At 35.1% G+C, this 23,054-nt stretch overlaps 1 protein-coding gene across 4 annotated transcripts in view; it reads left to right on the forward strand.

The window, feature by feature from the left end:
* Positions 1–23,054, forward strand: part of LOC111705451 (protein HIRA) — a 24,034-nt gene continuing 980 nt past the window's right edge. For all 4 annotated transcript variants that reach the window (XR_002766017.1, XR_002766018.1, XR_002766019.1 and 1 more), the window contains exons 1-24: positions 1–100; positions 268–368; positions 1,735–1,789; positions 1,940–2,023; positions 3,729–3,778; positions 3,993–4,071; positions 4,435–4,553; positions 7,703–7,820; positions 8,356–8,410; positions 8,896–8,997; positions 9,603–9,741; positions 10,011–10,117; positions 10,551–11,164; positions 11,536–11,632; positions 12,735–13,007; positions 13,981–14,139; positions 15,769–15,890; positions 16,188–16,245; positions 16,677–16,788; positions 17,219–17,459; positions 18,354–18,463; positions 18,747–18,857; positions 19,326–19,420; positions 20,296–20,519. Coding sequence is in view for 1 of the 4 variants with exons in the window: in XM_023478006.1 (XP_023333774.1) it covers positions 272–368; positions 1,735–1,789; positions 1,940–2,023; positions 3,729–3,778; positions 3,993–4,071; positions 4,435–4,553; positions 7,703–7,820; positions 8,356–8,410; positions 8,896–8,997; positions 9,603–9,741; positions 10,011–10,117; positions 10,551–11,164; positions 11,536–11,632; positions 12,735–13,007; positions 13,981–14,139; positions 15,769–15,890; positions 16,188–16,245; positions 16,677–16,788; positions 17,219–17,459; positions 18,354–18,463; positions 18,747–18,857; positions 19,326–19,420; positions 20,296–20,519 (3,221 nt within the window). In the remaining 3 variants the exon portion in view is untranslated. The remainder of the gene's footprint in view (positions 101–267; positions 369–1,734; positions 1,790–1,939; positions 2,024–3,728; positions 3,779–3,992; positions 4,072–4,434; positions 4,554–7,702; positions 7,821–8,355; positions 8,411–8,895; positions 8,998–9,602; positions 9,742–10,010; positions 10,118–10,550; positions 11,165–11,535; positions 11,633–12,734; positions 13,008–13,980; positions 14,140–15,768; positions 15,891–16,187; positions 16,246–16,676; positions 16,789–17,218; positions 17,460–18,353; positions 18,464–18,746; positions 18,858–19,325; positions 19,421–20,295; positions 20,520–23,054) is intronic.

Consider the following 23,054-nt stretch of genomic DNA (forward strand, 5'->3'; position numbering starts at 1 on the left):
TAAACATACTACTAAACTATAAAATTACATTTGTTAAAACTTTTTTTTATATTTTCAGAAATAAATGTTGATTAAGCCCCTTCTGTTCTTCTAAAGTCAGGTAATATATTCATTCTTTTCCAACAATTACTCCCTTAACTCAGCGAGTAAAACAAACTTTTTAAAAAATATTCAACGAGGGCAAGGGAAGGGGTGGGGGTAATTTTTCAAACTTCCAAAAATGAAGGTTGTGGGAATATATCCTCCCAATTCTAAAATTATGTTAAGAAAAATGGTTCTGGAGGTGGTTAAGCCTGGTTGGGTGGATGGAGAAGATTTCCCAATATTCTCTGTAGATATTCATCCTCAGGGGAATAAGTTTGCTACAGGTAACCCAGGGGGAGAAAGTTCCAAACCATGATCTGGTCAATACCAGACACATGTCACAACTGACCCAACTAGTGTATACGTGGAATAGCTATAAGAGGTTTATCTAGAGATTTTATGGCCGGTGTAATAACTGTGTTCAGGATCCATTCAATTTTGATATGGATCCGAATCCTGGATTCGCACTGAAAAAATTGATCCGGATCCAAGCCACGAACATAACTGTAAGATTTACTGACTTATTCGTTATTATTATGCTAAAACTTGATGAACCATTCAAAGATAATTTTTTTTTAAGTCTCTCCTTTTTTTAACAGATCAGATTTGGTTTTGGAGAGCAAAAGATGTTTGTTTGTCGTCTTTGGTTGATAATTTACCCCTTGATCCGGATCCTAAGGACTGAGTAAAAGAGAGGGAGCTTTTGGCACTTTGATAAAAATGTTCAGATCCTATGAGCACGTGTCTTGACAAATTCTGTAATAACATTTAGTTTTAAAAAATTGAAAAAATTTCCCCTTTTTCAGAAAATCATGTTTTTTGTAAATATAAATCCACGAGTGAAGCAAAAATATTTTTTTCTCCTTCAAAATAAATAAAATAAACTTATTAAATTACTGAATTCAGTAACGTTTAAAATCATAAAAATCCGTTAAATATTAAACAAATTATGAATTCATGTTGGCCCGAATTCAATAAATTTTTAAAATTTAAAATCTTTCGGGATCGAGGTGCAATATTAGATACTCAATCTACATCCACATGTTTCCACCTTCCTTTTTTTGGAAAAAGACTATTCACAAACTATTTGTGGCGGATTTTTTGCGTCAGAATGTTGCTTGATTTTAAGTTACCTTCCAACCAAAAGATGGCAAAGATGGCAATGCTCAACTGTGCCCTTAAAAGCTATTTTAGATCAAGTATGAACTAGAAATCCATAGTTTAGTTTCTTAAACTTTTTTCATTTGCAGGTTCTCTGCAAAAGTAATTTGCTCAATTCTTGTTTTTAAGAAGCAATAGAGAAATGATCAAAACACTTTTCGAGAAAAACGACGTTATCCGACTCATCCAACACATGTTTTTATCAGATTAAGGTTTAAAGGGTACCGTTGTAAATTGACCATCGACATCTTTGCATGGAGGGTCACTTGAAATTGTCAACTTTTGGCAGTAATTGGTGCACTTTGTTCATCCAAATGAATCCCTACCGACTACTGACGCCGAATTAAAAGAATTTATACTGTGTCGTTGAACTTCCAAAAAATGGTTTCAAATGAGCGCCGGCTCAAATATTGAAACACTGAGAACAACGTCTCAAATTCTTTAAAATTCAGACTCTGAGCAGTTTCTGATGCGTTTTTAATCGTTTAGGGGGACAGGGAAGTGACTGTGGTAGGATCGTGATATGGAATATGGAACCTATTAGGCACAAATCAAAAAATTAATCGACTTTGGTTACTTAATTTATTTCTATACTATGTATTGTAAAGGTGTCCAATTCAAATTTTTATCAATAAGCTAAAAGTTCTTTTGTTATTATTCTAGAAAAGCCGATATTTTGATTTGTTTTTATCAGAAATCAGAAACTGCAAGATGATCCCACAGTACACAAACAACTTTGTCAAATGGAAAACCATCTTGCGTGCGTCAACTGCGTCAGGTACTAAATCTTGCTTGCGTCCACTGCGTCAGGTACTTTATCTTGTTTGCGTCAACTGTTTCAGGTACTTTATCTTGTTTGCGTCAACCGCGTCAGGGACTTTATCTTGCTTGCGTCAATCACGTAAGGTACTTCATCTTGCGCGCGTTATTTGTGTCAGGTACTTCATCTTGTTTGCATCTACTGCGCCAGGTACTTTATCTTGTTTGCGTCAACTGCGTCAGGTACTTAATCTTGCTTGCGTCAAGTGCTTCTGCAGATACAAAATCTTGCTTGCGTCAACTGCGTTAGGTACTTTATCTTGTTTGCGTCAACTGCGTCAGGTACTTTATCTTGCGTGCGTCAACTGTGATCAGGTACTTTATTTTGTTTGCGTGAATTGCGTCAGTTACGTCCTCCTTTTAGCGTATTTTTTGTTTCTTTTTATTTAAATAACGTCAGTTCAAATCTACATATGCCTAATGCATGTATGCATCAAGATTAAAATTCAAAGATTCATTTACAAAATTTTATATGTCATTGTAATTAATGCAAAAGATATTTCTCTAAAATAACGTGTACGTCAGAAGTATATGTTATTTTGTGAAGTGCGTCAGAGCAATATTTTCTTCAATGTTTTTATTCATCCACATTAATTTTAGCATTTTTTTGTCGTTGTTATTTCGTGTTTTTTTTGATTTTGTAAAGTACTTTTTTAAACATTTTATATTAAGAAGGCCTTGCAATTATTTTAAGAATCTTATTGAAGTCTAGTAATAAAGAATAAACAAATTATTTCATGTTTGAGCAAAATTAAATTTGGTCTATTTATTGTAAGGCCACATTTCAATCTTGATTTAGTATAAGTCAACTCAAATTTGCCTTGTGGGTGAAGAACGTCTCTTATAGTCCGATATGATTTGATTTGATTTGATTTGATTTGAGATTTGATTTGATTTGATTTGATTTCATTAGATTTGATTTGATTTGATTTGGTTAGATTAGATTAGATTTGATTTGATTTGATTTGATTTGATTTGATTTGATTTGATTTGATTTGATTTGATTTGATTTGATTTGATTTGATTTGATTTGACGTGAAAACGATGGAGAGCTGAACAATTTATTCCAAGGAATCCAGTTTTGAATAAATAAAAACTTTGTTAGAAACCACGTTTTTAATTGAGATTGATTTAAGATTTATTCATGAACAAACATATTTGATTTGATTTGATTTGATTTGATTTGATTTGATTTGATTTGATTTGATTTGATTTGATTTGATTTGATTTGATTTGATTTGATTTGATTTGCTTGTGAATCGAACAACAAGGGAAGGCCTCTTAAAGGGACTGTAAGTGTAATTCAAGGGACCTTCCATTAATAGAGTGGCATGTACGATTTACAACGATACCATTTAAACCTTTTTTTTTTAAAGATTTCGTAGATATTCTTAATTATGTAGAAGGTAATTAAGTGCTTATAAACCGCGCGAGTGTACAAAAGCACGGAGTGTACACTGTATACTGTACGTTCCTTGCTAGTGTACACTGTAACCTTAAGTCTCTTTTTACTCAATATTCAGCTATTCTAATAAGGGTATCTACCTCATCGTTGTCCGGGCAAAGATTTAAAGGGTATTGTTGTGAATCGGACATGCCTAGATCTATAAATGAAAGGTCACTAGAAAATAGGTTTACAGTCACTCGAATTTAATTTCTGATAGATGGTCGGGAGACGGGAAGTATCTGGCTAGCGCGGGGGATGACAAACTAGGAAATAAATTTAATCACTCTTAAAATATATTCAACTAAAGTAAAATCTCATTTTTGTGAGAAAATATATTCAACTTAAGTAAAATCTCATTTTTGTGAGGAATTTTTTAGGGAGGATTTACTAGAAATACTGAAAGCGCTCGAAATAAAGTTTTCTAATTTTTTTTATTTGATCATTTATTATATTATATTGGATATGATTGAATTGTATCTAGTAATGTTATGGACCCGAAATATGTACGGTGGTGGAGCAGTTTTTGGAGGGGGAGGGAAGGTCAATCATGAAAGCTACAGGTAACAACTTCGCAGTCTGGTGAACCGATAAACTAACTGCAGAATTGACTATCAGATTTCTGAACTGGCTGACAGATTTATTAATTTACTTCCGGCTTGTATATTAAAGTCACTAATTGCTTCATTGACTGACTTCTTACTTAACTGACTGAATTTTTGCTGACTTTACTGACTGATTGCTTAACTTCGCGATTAATAACTTATTTGATTGATTAATTGATCAATCCACGGACAGAATTGACTTATTTTGAACTTATTAACTAATTTGTTCATTAGTTGGTTTGCTGATTAACTGATTGCTTAATTTATTTACTAATCAATTCACTGAATTTGTATGGATTGATTGATTGATTGATTTATTAGATGTGCGCACACCCTCCGTCAGCACGATGGTGATGTACTGGACCTTGCCTGGGGTCCCGGGGACAAGTGGCTGGCCAGCGCTAGTGTAGATAACTCTGTTATTGTCTGGGACGTCTCAGGTCACCGTTAATTCATTTACTATAAGTACTAAGTAGTCCCCCAGGTCACTGTTAATTCATGTACTAAAAGTACTGAGTCCCCCCCCCCTTTGCCTTCAGGTGTTCAATATGTTTGCCCGTCAAGTATTTTTTTTTTTTTGTTAATTTAGATGAAATATATAAGTTTTGATAATGATAACATTAATGTGTTCTCGATTGACTGATTAGTCTTAAAAAGGATGAAAATAAAACTGATCAATTATGTCGATTTTTTTCAATTTTCTCCTCAGACCATTGGAAATTCCCCCCCTCCCCCCGTGAAGGAGAGGGGTTATTCATGTCTACGTGACGTATTAGGAATATCGTTTCGATTTAAGTAAATTATTCATGAACAACAATTAACTAACAATTGTGACACTTTTAGATAATCCTATATGATGATAAAAATAAAGTTCAAATGTACAACAAATAACTAGAAATAACCAGTAATAACAATTATTCATTGCCTAACTTTGACTTTGCTTCATCAAATAACTAGAAATAACTAGTAATAACCTCGTTGTTGCCTAGATTAAATCTTGTTACCAGAATAAACTACGTCTTATCCTTCATGAAACATTGAACCCTTTCTTTGTTGCTAAAAAGCTTTCTAGGCCTTCTCAGGCTGTATAGACACACCTTTTCTTCTGCGCAAGATGGTCATTCCTGTAATTTTCAAAAATCTGGCCTTTCTTCCATATATGTCAGGAAAATTACTTTTTTCTTGCGGAATGTTGGATGTCCTTTGTTGTTGGTGTCCAATTGAGCAACAATAGAATAAACGAATATTATTCACTTGAAATGAAAGAAAATGAAAAGCAATTTCAAAAGAAATTTTTAAAACATTTATCACAAATCCATATCTTAATCTTGTTTTAGTAAGTTTTATACTTATATTTACTTCTTGGTCTGGTTTCTCGCGGTTTCTTTTCTAAAAATGTAATAAAAATGATCATAATTTTGAATAGTTATATTATAAATTTTAATAATTAATCATGTTTTTTTCAGAAGAGTGATTACTTCTTGATATGGTTTCTCGCGGGTTTTTTTTCTAAAAAGACATTCTCATTTATCATTCTAATTAGAACTCTGTTTGAAAAGATTCCAGCTTGTACAATGTACATTGTACAACTCTGAAGAAAAGAACATTTATTTGCGATATTTAACTTTGGGTTTTGCTGATTTTCAAAATCTGTTTTTGTGCATAATAAAACTATTTATTTGTTTAATATACTATTTTGTTTGGAAAAATATGTTTTTGTAGTTAAAGATTCCTATTTTTTTGCCAATTATGCCCAAAAATAGAATTTTCTCAATTTCCAAGGGACTGTAGCAGGGAGAAAGGAATAGAAGGGAGAAATAACTGACGCGGTTCGCCCTTCCATATGATTTTTCGTTCTTTGCAGACGGGTACTTCATTTGTATAAGAAATATTCAGAATAGGTTATTGTATACGCGGTAATTGTACATCAGACAAATATTTCTTTTTCAAATGAAGTACCGTCTTCAAAGCATGTATAATCATATGGTAGGGCGGGCCGCGTCAGTTATATCTCCCTTCTATTCCTTACTCCCTGGACAATAGGCGTTATCTCAATAAATCCTCCAGTTATGCACATAACACAATACGTGATAAACACGAAAGAAAGGACTATATATGTTTCTAAATCCCAAAAATGCTACTCAGTATTTTCTCTAGAAGGTTATCCATAACCAAACCTTTTTAAATCGGAGAGACAATTCTACAAACCAGTGCTTACTGCTTAGGATCCGGATTCGTTGGATCTGCAAGATTTTGCGGAGCCGGATCCAAGGGGTAAAAAAAACTTTTACTTCTAAAACCCAAATCTGATTTTTTGAAAAAAGAGAGACTATAAAGCTTTCCTCATTTCTGAATGGTTCATTAGGGTTTAGGATAAAAATAAGCGAAAAAAATAAAACAAAAAGTTTGAAAATGATTTTTGTCATAAAAATTTAGTACATCTTAAAGAAATGACCGGATCCATTTTTTTCCAGTGCGGATCCAGGATCCGGATCCGCATATCCGCATCCGCATTAAATTTAAATGGATCCTAAGCATTGCTACAAACTGAGTCTCACTTGTGTAAGGAACGCAACATATTCAGTTTGAAACAGTACAAACATGATCAAACATGAAATTGAATCCATTATTATTTCCAAAAATAAATATTATCTTCTAACCAAAAAAGTATAATTGATGTTAATGCATTTCTGAATTAAAGGGACTAGATGTTTTTTTATATGATAATCCTGTCATATAATGGAATGTTGATTTGGCGGCACCCACCTATCAAGCAGCAACTAAAAAATAAAAAGATATTGCCGTTTTACAATCAGGAAAAAAAAATCCTTCTCAATCTTACCATATCCAGGCGGACGTCTGGTTTATCCAAAATAGTGGGGGGGGGGGTTCTTATTGTGATACAAATTTATAATATTTGAAACACTTGGAAAGCCCTTGGGCTCTACTTCAACAAGCTGCAAAAATAAATTGCAAATTTGCAAAATATCATATATTCATTGTAATTTCAAGTTATTAAGCAAAAGATTTGCAAAAACAAATAGTGAAATAGTGCGCGAAATATGATAAATTATACATTTTTGAAGAGCCCTTACCACGGCGAATTCAAATATGCAAACAATTTTATTGAAGGAAATCTAAAAATGTGCACATTCTCTTTACAGGCATCTGTGTTTAAAAAACTATGCAAAATTTCTTAGCAAAAATGTGCAATCTGCTTCCTTTTGTTCAAGGCATTCCAAAGAGCTATAAAAAGTCAAATTTCCAATGACCGAAAGCAGGTCTAAATATAGAATTAGTGGGTAAAGGTAAAATAAGGTATTCAGGCAGTATGCCTGAGGACCCAGGCAGTAAGTATAAAAGCCCCGCTTTGAGCCCAAAGTGTGTTAGAAAAGTCAAAAAATTTAGACTGCCTGAGACCATTACTTTTTCAGTTATACCAAAAAAACGTCAGGGGGGTCCAGGGGGATCTCCCCCTCCCAGAACCCACAATTAAAAATAGTCAAATTTCAGATGAAAACAAAAACAAGAATAGCTTCAGTATCGGCACTCTTCTTTGTTTTGGCACTGAAATGTATTGTTTGTTTAGGTATTGGGTCTCCAACCAGTGTTGCTGTACTACGAGGGCATACTGGACACGTCAAGGGTGTTACTTGGGATCCCGTAGGGAAATATTTAGCCTCTCAGAGTGCTGATAAAACTCTCAGGTAATAGACTAAAGCTGGCAAATATCTAGACTCTGAGTGTTTATCTTATTAGAGTGCTGATGAATCTCTTTGGAAAAGGGATTGTATTCCAAAATATTCCTGGGTTCTGGAAAGGGATTGTATGCTAAATTATTCCTGGGTTCTGGAAAAGGATTGTATGCTTAAATATTCCCGGGTTCTGGAAAAGGATTGTATGCTTAAATATTCTCGGGTTCTGGAAAGGGATTGTATGCTTAAATATTCCCGGGTTCTGGAAAGGGATTGTATGCTAAATTATTCCTGGGATCTGGAAAGGGATTGTATGCCGAAATATTACTATGTTCTGGAAAGGGATTGTATGCTGAAATATTCCTATGTTCTGGAAAGGGAATGTATGCTAAAATATTCCCGGGTTCTGGAAAGGGATTGTATGCAAAAATATTCCTTGGTTCTGGAAAGGGATTGTATGCCGAAATATTACTATGTTCTGGAAAGGGATTGTATGCTTAAATATTCCTATGTTCTGGAAAGGGATTGTATGTTAAAATATGTTTAGGGTTTGGAGAACTGGAGACTGGAAGGAAGAAGCAGTGGTTAAAGAACCATTCCAGGTACAGGGTGTCCCACGAAAATGAAATTTTGTGAATAATTTTAAATGTCTTTTTCCATAATTTTTGAGATGTTTGATACCAAAGAGAAAGATAAAAAATATTAAGCGGTAGTCATATTCTAGTAAAAACGATTTCAAAGTCAACTTAATTTGAGTTAAAGATTTTATCAACGAAATAAACTGCAAAAAGTGTTAAATATCTAATCCAGTATATGGTGAAGACATACAAAACTTTTCACAATCTGTCATGTTTCGTGAGACACCCTGTAGAGTGTAGATCATAGAGGGGTGGGGGTGAGGAATGACTTAAAGAAAAAATGCATCCATTGAAATGCTATTCTTGGGATTTTTAAAAATTTTTAGATACAAATAAGGAAGACCACATTTTTTATACCTCATATAACGTACAATCTTATTCTAATTTTCAAGGTATCGTTTAATTCTCATGTTTATTGGAACACCCCGCATCTGATATTTTAAAATTAGGACTGCGGCGGAACGACCCATGTTCTTCGGCTGGACTGGTCGCCGGATGGTCAGTATTTGGTATCCGCCCACGCCATGAATGGCGGAGGTCCAACCGCCCAGGTAGAAATTCTCTCCGCCAGTTTTTTTTTGTAAATGTCCCGGTTTTTCTATTATATTCAGCATCGATGCATGTATGTTTTCCTCTTTTGCAACAGTAGTATTGAAAGTTGTCTGTTGATTTTATATGTCTTGATCTATTTTATAATTTCTTCTTCAAACTTTAAAACTAGCTAAATAGTTACAAGAATGTGCGAATGAACGAAATTGTGTTTCGCGAATTACTCTTTATAATTTGAAAGTATTATGAGATCAATAACAATAAAAACAGCCATGTTCTGACAAATATCAATATTAACACTCGTTTGACGTATTCTGACTTCTTCATTAAAATATAAAAAAATGCAATTCTGGAAATAAGATTTTCCACGAACGAATTATTAACTGATATGACGAATGACGACTTATTGTCCTGACTCTCATATTATTAGGAAACTCGGAATAATCACAGGAATGTTCTTAGCTGGGTTTTGAGTGGGTCCACTAACATACGGGAAAAAAAATTAATATCGTATTTTACGACCAAGCGCGTGTAAACGGCTGGATTAATTATAAGTACCCTGGGCTACTCTAGGTTCTCAAGCTAGTAAATTATATTGTATCTCTAGATAATTGAACGAGACGGGTTCAAGTTTGAAAAGGATTTTGTGGGGCACAGGAAAGCTGTCACCTGTATTCGATTCAACTCTAATATATTTCAACGAAAATCCTCGAAAGGGAACGGAAATTATGCTTGTGTAGCAATAGGTAAAAGAAGATTTATAATGGGTTTCAACTAACATCATTTTAAACAATTTTCCACAATGCTTTGACTGTCTCGTGATCTGCAACTTATTTATTTGCGATTTTTTCAAAAACTAAATGGAATGTTTTTTATTTATAGATTTGCATTTAAAAGGCTTTTACTTTGTAAGGCCAAATTTGTCTTTGAAGCCCTTTGTGAAGTAAAATTTTCACGAAACAAAAGTTCTGAATTATTATTACTTTTTGTTTAAACTTAGTTATCTTATTTTTAGGTTCGCGTGACCGTTCAGTATCTGTTTGGTTGACCTCACTAAAGCGCCCTCTTTTCGTTTGTCACGATCTCTTCGAATCCTCCATCCTGGATCTAGCGTGGAGTAAGGTGATTTTTTTTAACCACTCCTGATTGTTCTTTTAAGTATGTTTGATCCGAGAAATCTCTATTTCTGTTACAAAGAATGTGTACGGCTTCGTCCGCAAGGAATAGATACGTAAGCTAATGATTTTGGGGGTTCCTAGTGTACTGAGTTAACATCAAAGGATGAGACTTCAGACACTGCTGTTTATACTGTCTGCTTCCTTAACATGTATGATTCCCTGCAACTGTAAACTTGTTATTTCCTTGCCCAATCAACTTTTGAACCACGTTAAGAGATGTTTTTAAGGCTAAAGATTCGATTCAGCATGAGATCGTCATATTTGATGAGTTTCAGGTCATCCCTAGAGTCTCATCCTTTGTGGGTAACCCTGAATCTTCCTTGGTTGATACACATTTTCTTGCATAAATTGGTAAATTTAATTTTCTTTTTCTTTAGGACGGGATGACTCTCATAGCTTGTAGTATGGACGGACATATTGCCAGCTTTAATTTTTCCGGCAAAGATATCGGAACTCCAATGTCGATTTCGGATAAAAACCAACTTTTCAAAAAGTTGTACGGCCGTACCTCCGGAATTGCCGTCGCTGACAAACCTGTATTAATCGAGAATGCGGAACTTTTGAAGCTTAACAGTGATTCTGACGCGTTGGGGGATTTTTCCGATACATTCACTGACAAATCGTCAACTTGGTCGCCGATAAAAGGCCCGACAGATAAACAGATTGAGGTAAAGACAAGTGACGGTCGTCGACGAATAACGCCGATGTTTATCCCCCCTACCCTCGAGGGGGACTGGTCTCGAAACTCCACGATGTCCTCGGATGGCACAATGGGGATGGGACGGATGATCTCAAGCTCCAGCTCCGAACCCAAATCTAGAATCAAGATTGAACGACGGGACGGAGTTGTTGAACCGAACGTGAGTCCCGGGAAAAAGGAACCGGATGTGAAGAAGGATGCGGAAGCTAAGAAGGAACCGGAAGTGATAAAACCAAACATGATTCCGGTCAAGAGGAAAGTTGGAAATGTTATGGTTCAAGTAACTACAAGGTCAGTGGGGTAGAAAAAAATTATTTAACTTAAATATTTTGTTTAATTCTTTAAAAGATTTTATTTAAAACATAAAGAAATATAGAAAATTCCTAGAACTTTTTATCATTAATCTCATAAATAAATATTTTTTTTTTTTTAATTGGGATTATATAGATTAAAAGTAGGGGTTTGGAATAAGTATAAACCTTTCTCTTAATTCTTAACAAAATTTAATTACGACTGATAATTTGTTTTGTTGTTCTTTTATTATTATTTTGATTTTAAATCATCTTATGACAAAAAGGAATGTAATAGCTTTTTGGATTGGTATTGTATACAACACCAAAAAATTAAAAATTCTAGCAATTTTACTTGGTTTTCTTCTTCAGTGTACCATCGTCCACAACATCAACTGTAACAGCAACAGCACCAGCTGTTGTTATTGGAACTACTTCCCATTCTTTATCTAACGGACTTAAAACGAAGGTATTTCTGATTCTTCCAGTAGAGCGGATTTTCGAATGTTTATGGGGAGAAATATAAAGTTCAGCGGAACCCATTAAACGTTTGAATAGGAAGACGTCATTTGAGCAATTTTTGTTTATTTGATGTTGTGAGGGGTTTTCTTATAATAATAATATGAAAACAAATAGTGTTACAAGTAGCTTAAAGTCATAACTTGACTCGAACAGTATTCTTATTATGTATACTGCAAGGGAGTGTTTATTTTTCTGTAAATCATAATTTATCTCTTAAATTGATAACCGATATTTATGCAGTACACATTTCTGAAGTGTAGTATACGTACATAAACAATTTAGAAAGTGTATTTTCATGCCGCTAATTGTACTTTCAGCCCCGATCCCATTTGGGTAGACAAAATTACAATGAAATTTTACAAATATGATTGTTGAAACGATAATTACAAAAAAGCTCTAGTCCTGCCATTTCCAAAATGTGGTCTGCCTTTTTTGAGCATTTAAAATTTGCAAGAAATTTATATGTAAAGTTGTCTGATCAAATGTCAATCAATTTCTGGTCCCACTGATTTGACTGTATATTACGTATATATAAAAATTTAAGGAAGTCATTAAAAAAATTTTAGCATATAGAAGTAGTTGCAGCCCCTGCACCAGTAGTTCAACCTGTTCTACCTCTTCACCCACAGCGAGTACCAGCATCACCAACCCGAGCATATCCTGGTCTTCCCCCCCTCACCATACCTAGGTAGGGGGGCGCGAAAATCGTTCTCTAGAACAGACCCTCTTATTCCGTGCAGTCTTATTCCCAAAATTCATAAATTTTCCCGACAATTTTACATACAGAGCGTCCCATATCATAATAGACCTTCTCCAAGTTTTAACGTCAAAATAGACCCATAATACTCAAAAACCTAGCATTTTCCGCAAGAAAATTCTTATATTAGCCTTATTCAAGTTTTCATAATGATTCATTCTTCTTAAATTTTTTAATTAGTCCCGAAAATCGTAATTTAGACCGATTAACGATCTAATATCATGTGGGACACCCTGTATTGGTCATCGACAAAATAATGCTTTTTACTGAGAAAGTCTTGTACCGTGTATAGGTGGAGGAAAAAACAAAGAAAGATGTGAATGAGGAGAAGGGAAAGGGGGAAAAGGATGAGGAAAAGGGCAAAGGGGAGAAGGATGAGGATAAAGATAAAGAAAAGGACGACGAGAAGATCAAGGGTAAAAAGCCGTCAAATCGTATTGAATCCTCAAGCGATTCTTCAGATTCAGACTCATCAGACTCTGATTCGTCTGAGAGCTCATCGGATGATGATGAAACGGCGGGAAGTCAGACGGAAAAATCTGGGAAATCAGAAACTGAAGACAAGGTAACAGTTTTTTTAAATTTTTTAGTGGTTAGGATCTGGATTAAGTTCCTTGATCCAGATCCTACCAACCTTTTGCTTCCAAAACATACATTTTAAGTCTCAACTGATGCGATCTCATTATTGATTTGATTTAAGAGGCATAACAATTTTCTGCATAAATAGTAACGATAACTTTTGGAATTTTTTTGTTGTAAAACGAATTAACAAGAATAGATCATGAGTGCGCATTAAACAAAATAAAATTATAATGTTTTATACAAAAAAAAACGATGCTGTTTCCACAACTTTTACTCAGACCAAGTATAACGTTGTGAAACGTTGTCGCTTGAAGGTCATCAAGAGTATCTTATGTAACATTTTTAAATTGTTTGATTTTACCAGTTTAGGTCGTCATACAACTTCTTTTGATGGAAACTGTTTGCTTGCATAACTGTACTATTGCGGAGATATTTTCATGAATTATCCCCTCCCCCCTTGAGGGGGTGTTAGGTACTTTCCCAAAGGCATTTCCCCAAGGGCGACTTCCCAAGTGACAATTTTTCATGTGGCAACATACCAAGGTGCAATTACCCAAGTAGCAACTTCCATAAGGTTAGGTTAGGCCCTCTGAGGCGCCGCAGGCTGCAATTGCGCTGCGGCTAGGATGGGCTACGGGGCCAAGTGCTGAGGCTAGAACAGGCTGGGGTAGAGTGCTGCGGAAATACTTGGGAAGTTGCCGCTTGGGAAAATGCCACTTGGGAAAAATCCTTTGGGAAAAATCGTTTGGGAAAGTACGTAACATCTTGATAAAAATAAATGTTCAAAGAAGAGGGGGGGGGGTTGGGAAATTTTCAAGAAAATATGACAATGTTAATCTAGGAAATATTAATTTTGAAGCTTTGTATTTAATTATTGCAATATACATCACAATACTATATTTTTTAATGTTAGTTAAAAATAAAAAGTAATGTGCTAATTATCCTCGAACTATCAGAAGAAAACCTCCCTGGTCTCCTCTGTTGTTGGATCAAAAAGAAAAGGCGAAGATTTGTCCACTCAGCATCCTGCCAAGAAACGAGGACGACCGGTGACCGTGACCGGGCCTTCTCGTTCTAGGGAAACTGACAGTGGTCAGTCAACACCGGTCACCAAGGTAAGCGGAGGGTATTTAAATTTGTCTCTGGGCAGGTGTCCATATAATTCCATGTCTGATCCCAAATGAGAGTGGGGTTGAAAGTACAATTAGGGGCATGAAAACACACTTTCTGTATCAAAGTGAAGTTTGTTTGCGTACGTATACTACACTGAAGAAATGTGTACTGCATTTCCTCACAAACACAACACAAATATTAAAAAATGGTATACTAGGGGACGGAAACATCATGTGTGTGTGTGTCTGTACTAAAAGAGTGTGTGTCAGGAATTCCGAACCGAAGGCCTGTACTGTAGGTTTTAGGTTTAAACAGTACATTAGAATCTCGGTATTTGTACAGTAGGATAGTACATTTGTTTATTGTTATTTGATTACTAAAAAATAAGTTTGAAATACATGTAATATATTATTTACATATTTAAGTCAACACTATAAGCCAAATTTTCATGCAAAGAATATAATTTGATAAATGTTTACAATTAACTACTTGTTATTCAAGAGTGTGCGTGTGTAATACCGAACTCGTCTGCAAAGCAGTGCGACTGGCTTTCTCATGCCAGACCACCGCCATTTCCCCTTTCCTTTATTCCGGATTCCTTGTGGAAAACAAGCCACAAAGGGACTGCAAACTCGCCACAAATTCTCATTTTCTAATCATTATTAAATATTCTGGGAACTGATTTCTGCTGCTTTCAAGAACATTATTAAACATCATTTTTAGAGACAATGGAAAATTAACAAAAGTAACCCTAATAAGAGGGGGATTACTCAGGGAGTAAGGAATGGAAGGGATATATTACTGACGCGGTTCGCCCTACCATATGATTATGCGTGCTTTGCAGACGGGTACTCCATTTGTACATGAAATATTCAGAATAGGTTATTGTATACGCGGTAATTGTACATCAGACAAATATTTCTTATCCAAATGGAGTACCGTCTTCAAAGCTTGTATAGTCATATGGTAGGGCGAACCGCGTCAGTTATATCTCCCTTCTATTCCTTACTCCCTGGGATTTCTACAAAATCATTTATCTAAAAATAATTCAAAATCAGATTTTTATACATTAAAAGGGGAGCGGACAGATTTAAGAAAATATTGATTTCTTTTCCCATCCAATACGATCTCAAATGTTGATTGATTGATATTAAGGGCAGAAATTAACCGTGTATGTGTTGTAAACAATTGGAAGATGTCAAGTTGTAGAAAAATTCCATACTGCAGGTTGTATACTGCAAGGGAGTGTTTATTTTTCTGTAAATCATAATTTATCTCTTAAATTGATAACCGATATTTATGCAGTACACATTTCTGAAGTGTAGTATACGTACATAAACAATTTAGAAAGTGTATTTTCATGCCGCTAATTGTACTTTCAGCCCCGATCCCATTTGGGTAGACAAAATTACAATGAAATTTTACAAATATGATTGTTGAAACGATAATTACAAAAAAGCTCTAGTCCTGCCATTTCCAAAATGTGGTCTGCCTTTTTTGAGCATTTAAAATTTGCAAGAAATTTATATGTAAAGTTGTCTGATCAAATGTCAATCAATTTCTGGTCCCACTGATTTGACTGTATATTACGTATATATAAAAATTTAAGGAAGTCATTAAAAAAATTTTAGCATATAGAAGTAGTTGCAGCCCCTGCACCAGTAGTTCAACCTGTTCTACCTCTTCACCCACAGCGAGTACCAGCATCACCAACCCGAGCATATCCTGGTCTTCCCCCCCGCACCATACCTAGGTAACCTCCAACCCCCTCACCAAACCTAGGTAACCCCCCACCTCACCATACCGAGGAACCCCCCGCACCATACCTAGGTAACCTCCAACCCCCTCACCATACCTAGGAAGAAAATTAAATAAGGAAATGTGCTGATAAAAAACACCAGAAAAAGAAAGAAATTGAATTTACTTTCTTAAACATTTGATTGGTTTCACTTCCAGATATTTAGGAAAAAAGCATATTTCAATTTTCCTCCAGCTTGTTTCATCGATTTTTTTTTTGCGCTTCGCGTCTAACCAAGTTTTTATATTTTAGGAATCCGTACTATCTACAGGCAAAAGCAGGGGATAAAGTACTTCACGTTCATGTCCAGGTCAATTTTTGTTTAAAAAAGTTCTACTAATAATGATAAGCAAGATGGTGTATAGTAATACACTATGTAGTATTCATTCTTGTTGTTTATTAATATTTTCGCTAAAATCCTTTATTTACATTTTTTGCTAATAGTTAATTTATAAATGTACCAACAGAATTTCACTATTCATTCTTATTTTTTTTTATATTTTCGATAAAACCTTTCCACATATTGTGCTGATTAATTTAGAAATATATCTAAAGAATTTTTATTTATAAGAACTGAAAAAATACTAACAACAAACTACGAATCATAACTTTTAATTCCTGCAGTGTACAATGTACATATATATATATATTGATCTCTACTGTAGAATGAGTATGAGAAGTATGTGGGTGGGTAAGTACACAGGACTGCAGTGTACATGTATATATTATACTCTACTGTAGAATGAGTATGAGAAGTATGTGGGTGGGTATGTACACAGGACTGCAGTACACACTGGGGAGAGTGCTAGTTCTTCTCTACTCTGGGAATCCTTGTTCACGGCACCAGTCGCAGGAATACCATTCATTCATTTATCCTTACATTCATCCTATCCTTTCTTTTATTCATTTATTTGTTCTTTCGTTTATTCATCTAGCATCCATGCGTCCATCCTTCCTTGCATTCATGCATTCATGCATTCATGCATTCATCCTTCCATCTTTCCTTATTTTTTCAAGCATTCTTATCCTTTCATTTTTCTTATTATTCCTTCCTATTTTTTCTTTGTTATTCAGCTTTTTATTAATTTTTTATATTATTTGTTATATAAAATGTAGCCTGTTACACTTCGGTTGGGTTTTAATGTAAGAAAACAAGATCCGTTAACATTTTCCTTTCATTCCTGACATTAATCTTTTTTACAAAAATCTTACTGAAAAATTCGATGACGTTTTTGAAAATGTTCATCCCGAAACAGAATTTAACCCTGAATGGTCTACTGTAGGTGTTGTATGCGGGGGAAATCTAGTTTTAATCGTCTGTAAGGATGCAACTATTCACATTTTTAATACTGACGGCTCACGCGCCCTTCCCGTCCTTAGTCTCCCAGCGCCCCCGCACAAGCTCAAGAGCGAGAACGCGCTTGTTACGTGCGTGACTACTAGTGGACTAATGTTCTTGTGGAATATGGCCGGTGTTCCGATCAAGGCTGTTCTGAGTAATTTGGAAATATCTCCGTTAAACAAGTAATTATAAACAATCTTTTTCAAAATTCATTTTTAGATTATTTCACTCACTTGTTTTTATAGATTTATTGTCGAAATAATTCTAAGCGGCCCTTCTTTCTTTATCTTGGAAAGTGATCATTTCCTTCTTATTTCAGCTGCAAATACCATCCAGAGAAAACATTTTCAATTTTCAGATATAAAAATAAGTACTTACATTTATCATTATTTGGAATCTTTTGGGACTCCCTTAAGAATGAAAGGTTTCTTGAATTTACTTCTTTACTTTGAAATATTCTGAAAATCTGTGAAAAAAGTTTAGTTTAGACATTTTAAATTAATGGTTAGAGTTAATGTTGCTGAGCCTACAGTGTTTCTATCTGCCAGACTTTCCTATACTTTTTAGTAAAGGATAAACAAGGTTTGATAGACTTAGCCGTAAATTACCCAGAAGAAATTCTGCGCCTATACATTTTTCGAAATGTGTAATCTATAACCATAAATTTTGTTGGTGAACTATTTTAGCGAAGGTTTAGCTTCCATGCAAAGCTGGGGGTCCAAGCTCGTAATGGAATTAAGTATTTAGAATTTTATTTAAGATTCCTATTCTATTCTAAGTTTCTTTTTCATGAATTGAAATTACTTTTAAACATTTTTCATTAGTACACTTTCTTTTTTTTAAAGTAATTGCAGGGGAGTAAGGTCCAAACCATGCCTGAAAAGCCCTCACCCGACTAGTGACTAGGTTTTGAACAAGGGCGATGTATATTATTGAAATCACAAATATTTTTATTTTATTTTACTCATTTCAACCACGCCCATTGCAAATCATTAAAAATCGTAGAACAACATTTCCTTCGAGAATAAGCTTATGTGGTCGCAGTACGTCATTAAAATTCTGTTTTTTTTATTTAGACACACAACTCCCAGGACATCTGTATCTATCAGCTCTATTAAATATTCTGGATCAGATCCTGTTCTCTGTCTTTCAGACGGATCCTCACACACATACTCTCAGGATATAGGTAGGATCCATTCATTCATACTCTCAGGATATATGTAGGATCCATACATTCATACACAGAGGGTGAGGATATAGGTAGGATCCATACATTTATACTCTCAGGATAAATTTGGGATCCATTCATTCATACTCTCAGGATGAAGGTAGTATCCATACATTCATACTCTCAGGATATAGGTAGGATCCATACATTCATACTCTCAGGATGAAGGTAAAATCCATTCATTCCTACTCTCAGGATATAGGTAGAATACATGCCTTAATTAACTGATATTTCTGTCTAGGATGTTGGCTTCAGCTGACCCACTCAAGACAGGCGCTGTCCTTGTCCACAGCAATGTCTAAGGGTCCTCCAGCTACTCTGCCATTAGCCTCCCTCTCCTCTTACCCTTCAGGTTTAAATACAACAGACCTAATATTATATAACAAGATACTCTAGTTACCCCCAGGGTACCAAGTACCCTCAGATATTTTCAGCCAGGTAGATCCAGCCGCGTTTAGCCAGCTAAAAGCTAATATATAAACTTATATTTAATATATGTAGAGCAAAGAGCTTTAAAATATACTATCTGAAGTGCCCGGCGTTGCCCATTAAGAAATTGATTTATTAAAAAAAAAGATAATTGAAATAAATATTTTTTGGGGGAAAAGTTTAGATATTTTTGTTGCCTCTGTTACCCCCAGGGTACCTATCCACGGGTTACTTCAAACATTTGGTGGGCCAGTCCCATGGGAATGAGAAGTTGTTGAATTTTGAGATTTTGATAAGTTAAAAGTATATTTTTAGTGGGAGCTGAACGACTACGATTTAATTTTTAGTTAGTATTTTTGGAAACAAAATATAAAAACACCAAACTATTGAGGGATGAGCAAACTTGATGCCGTGACTGGAGGGATCTGGACAATATCTGTAATTGAGACGAGGTTATCCTCGAGTATATACCTTAAATCCTCCCAGGTAAATTGAGATCAGGTTATCCTCGAGTTTATACCTTAAATCCTCCCAGGTAATTTGAGACGAGGTTATCCTCGAGTATGTACCTTAAATCCTCCCAGGTAAATTGACGAGATTATCCTCGAGTATATACCTTAAATCCTCCCAGGTAAATTGACGAGGTTATCCTCGAGTCTATACCTTAAATCCTCCCAGGTAAATTCAGATGATATTATCCTTGAGTTTATACCTTAAATCCTCCCAGGTAAATTGAGATCAGGTTATCCTCGAGTCATACCTTAAATCCTCCCAGGTAATTTGATGACTTAACGAGTTTCCCAGTAAACCACAGAACCTATTCGGGGGTGTAGCATATAATTTTTTGGCAGATTTTATGGACTTTGATACTATTTATGACAGACTTAATGTGTTGAAATGTTGTTAAGAGGGATTTTTTTTTCTCAATCATATCTGCTTTTCTTGAAAAGGTATTGAAATGTACAAAAATCTTTTGAATTTGTGATATATAACCAGATAAATTTCTCATACTTTTTAAAAGAATTAAAGCTGGAGGAGCTACGTTGTTACAAAGTCAAAACAGCAGTATCATACAAAGTTACCTTCTCCTTATGCCTAGTTGACAGTAAACAGTTTTTGGAACTATAATTTTGTATAATATAAAAAACCAAAAAAATTGAGGATATTTTTAAAATTTTACTAAAGTCAAAACCTTTTTAATAAAACTTTTTTTAATTTTCAGCAACTATAAACCTTCTCTGGGGTCATGCAAGGTCCCACACAAAATTTGGGCTCAACCGGCAAGTAGCCATTTTGACGTTTATTGGACACAAACAAACAGACAAGCAAAGTATATATTTAGAGATATGTTTAATCTCTAGGAGTATCGATATTGGTTGCTCAGTCTGGTAAAACAGTTGACCCTGCAGGGTCAAGAAGCGCGCCTACGATGTATTCTAGATGACCTGCTAGCTAGTACCTGCCGGGCGAACTCTGTAGGCTCCAACGCTGAACTGTTAGGGTTAAAGAGAGATATACTGTTCAAGGAAATGTTACCTCTACTAGGATCTAATCTTACTCTACAGAGATTATACACTGAGTACAGGTGATAATTTTGCCCATCAATTAATACTTCTGAAAAAAAAAATCTCAGATTTGCGCCACATTTATTAAAGAAGCGGTAACAGAAACTTACTTAAAGGGACTGTAAGCGTAATTTCAAGTAACCTTCCATTTATAGAGAGGCATGTCCGATTCACAACAACACCCTTTTAACACTTCGCGCGGTTTCTTAGCACTTGATTTTCTGGTATATAAATAAGAATATCTTCCAACCGCTCAAGTACAAAGCGTAGAATTACACTAGGTAGAACCAACATAAGGTAGAACGATCAAAAGGTAGAACATACAAAATGTAGAATTACAAAAGGTAGAATTTTCCAATTTTAAAGTTACATAATGTTTGGCAAGATTAGAATAGGACAAATTCCGTGCTTAGCACTGCTGCCTCCTCAGTGTTGAGTAAAGTGTCGACTCTCACCTTATTTTGGGTTCTGGTTAGGTAAAGACAATTTCTGGTCCCAAGCGCTGCGGCTAGGATGGGCTAGGAGGCCGAGCTCTGCGGCCTCTTATATGTTACAGTTACAAAATTCCTGATTAAGAATTTGAAATCAACAATCAACAGTTAAGAGGCAGCAGCTCTCGGGCCACTAGCCCATTCAAACAGCACTGCTCGGCCCCCTAGTCCATTCAAACCGCAGTGCTTGGCCCCCTAGCCCATCCTAACGGCAGCGCTCGGCCCAGAATTCGTCTTAATCTTACGAAAAATAATGGAACATTTTTGTAACTGTTGACATTTTGTAGCTCACTCCCACTCTGTATACGCCCTTGCATGCAACTCTATTAACGGAAGGTCACTTAATTGAAATTACGAATATTGTTTTATTACTCACATTTTTTACATGAAAAATTGGAATCTTAATATTTAAGTAATATTGAAGAAGAAGCAATAAAATATCATCTTTTTACGATTCTACTTAACTAGGTTCATCTAAGTCTTTAATATAAGTAGCATGACATAGTGTACATAAACTTATAAAATCTATATTGTCTTATGTACAGACTAAAACAATGCAGATTAAACAACAAATTAGCTTTTCGTGAAAAACACTTGTTGAAAAATTGTTAGAAAAATTACCACCCTGTGCAACAAATGCTGCTCTACACTTGAAACCTGGCCTAGACATCACTTCAATATCCACCCTGTACAAAACAACTATGACGCAAGCATACACTAGGATAAGAATACTGGGTGATGAAACAGTTAACTCTGCCTTACAATCTAAATTAGACAGGGAAAAAAATTGGCACCGCAAAAATTCCCTCACAGACTATGCAGAAAAAATGTTTCAACAAGCCACATTAGAGAACTATGGTCAAGCAGAAATGCCTGAGTGGGAAGACCAAGCTTCCAAACATCAATACTATAAAAAAATGAAAACAACTGTCAGTGAAAAAGTATCTTCTGAAAACGAAACTTTCTGGAGAGAACATACAGAAACACTCATAAAACAAGGACATTTTCTCTGCCTGGCAATGCTTGAAAAATCTGACATGATCTGGAAATCTTACATGTTCAATCTGAAGAAAGGTACACTGAAATTCCTACTCAACTCCTGTTTGGACAACCTGCCAACACAAACTAACCTTCTACAATGGGGAAAATCTGCATCAGATCTCTGTAAACTATGTCTACAGGCAGGCGCTGAATTGCATGGTAGAAGACAAGAAACTACAAACCATATTTTGAATGGCTGCAAGGTTGCACTACACCAAAAAAGATATACTTGGAGGCACAACAATCTTATTAAATATATATCTGGATTAATTGATATTGACCGATTTCTGATGTATGCCGACATCCCGTCCAATAGCCTTCCAGGGGGAGGTACTGTTCCCCCCCACCTCCTTGTGACCGCAGAGAAACCAGATCTAGTAATTATCGATAGAATGGAGGAAAAGATGGATAATTTTGAGCTTACTGTCCCATTGGAAACAAATATCAAAAATGCCAACGCTCAAAAGATGAACAAGTATGAACATTTTATTACAGATATAACAACTAGGGATGTGTCTGTTCATCCTTTTGAAATCGGCTCAAGAGGATATATCTCACCATCAAATAAGGCGATTCTAAAGAAACTGCATAAGCTCTGCAAACCCATTGTTAGTTTCAAAGCAATGTGTGAAAATCTATCAAGCCTTGCTGTACTGTCATCATACCACATTTTTAGAAAACGAAAAACACTAGACTGGGACCAAGAAACCCCTTTTCTGAAAACCACCTCTGAATAGCTAAACTATACTCATGCTAAAAGTCTTGTATTGCACCTTTTTTGGCAAACCCTGTCAATTTTAAAATGCGATATCCAGAGAAAAGAGTATTAGTTTGTAAACTTTTATATTGTTTAATGTAATTTTGCTTTAGACAAATATAAGTGATAAATATAATTCGTGAAAAACACTTGTTGAAAAATTGTTAGAAATATAGTTTAACCCAGAACTTTGGAGACATTAAAAGAATTTATAAAATGTCGTTTTCTAAACCTAGGGATAATGGAACAATGCAGAATGCAAATAA

The sequence above is a fragment of the Eurytemora carolleeae genome, unplaced genomic scaffold (assembly GCF_000591075.1).
Source record: "Eurytemora carolleeae unplaced genomic scaffold, Eaff_2.0 scaffold227, whole genome shotgun sequence".
NCBI lineage: Eukaryota > Metazoa > Arthropoda > Copepoda > Calanoida > Temoridae > Eurytemora > Eurytemora carolleeae.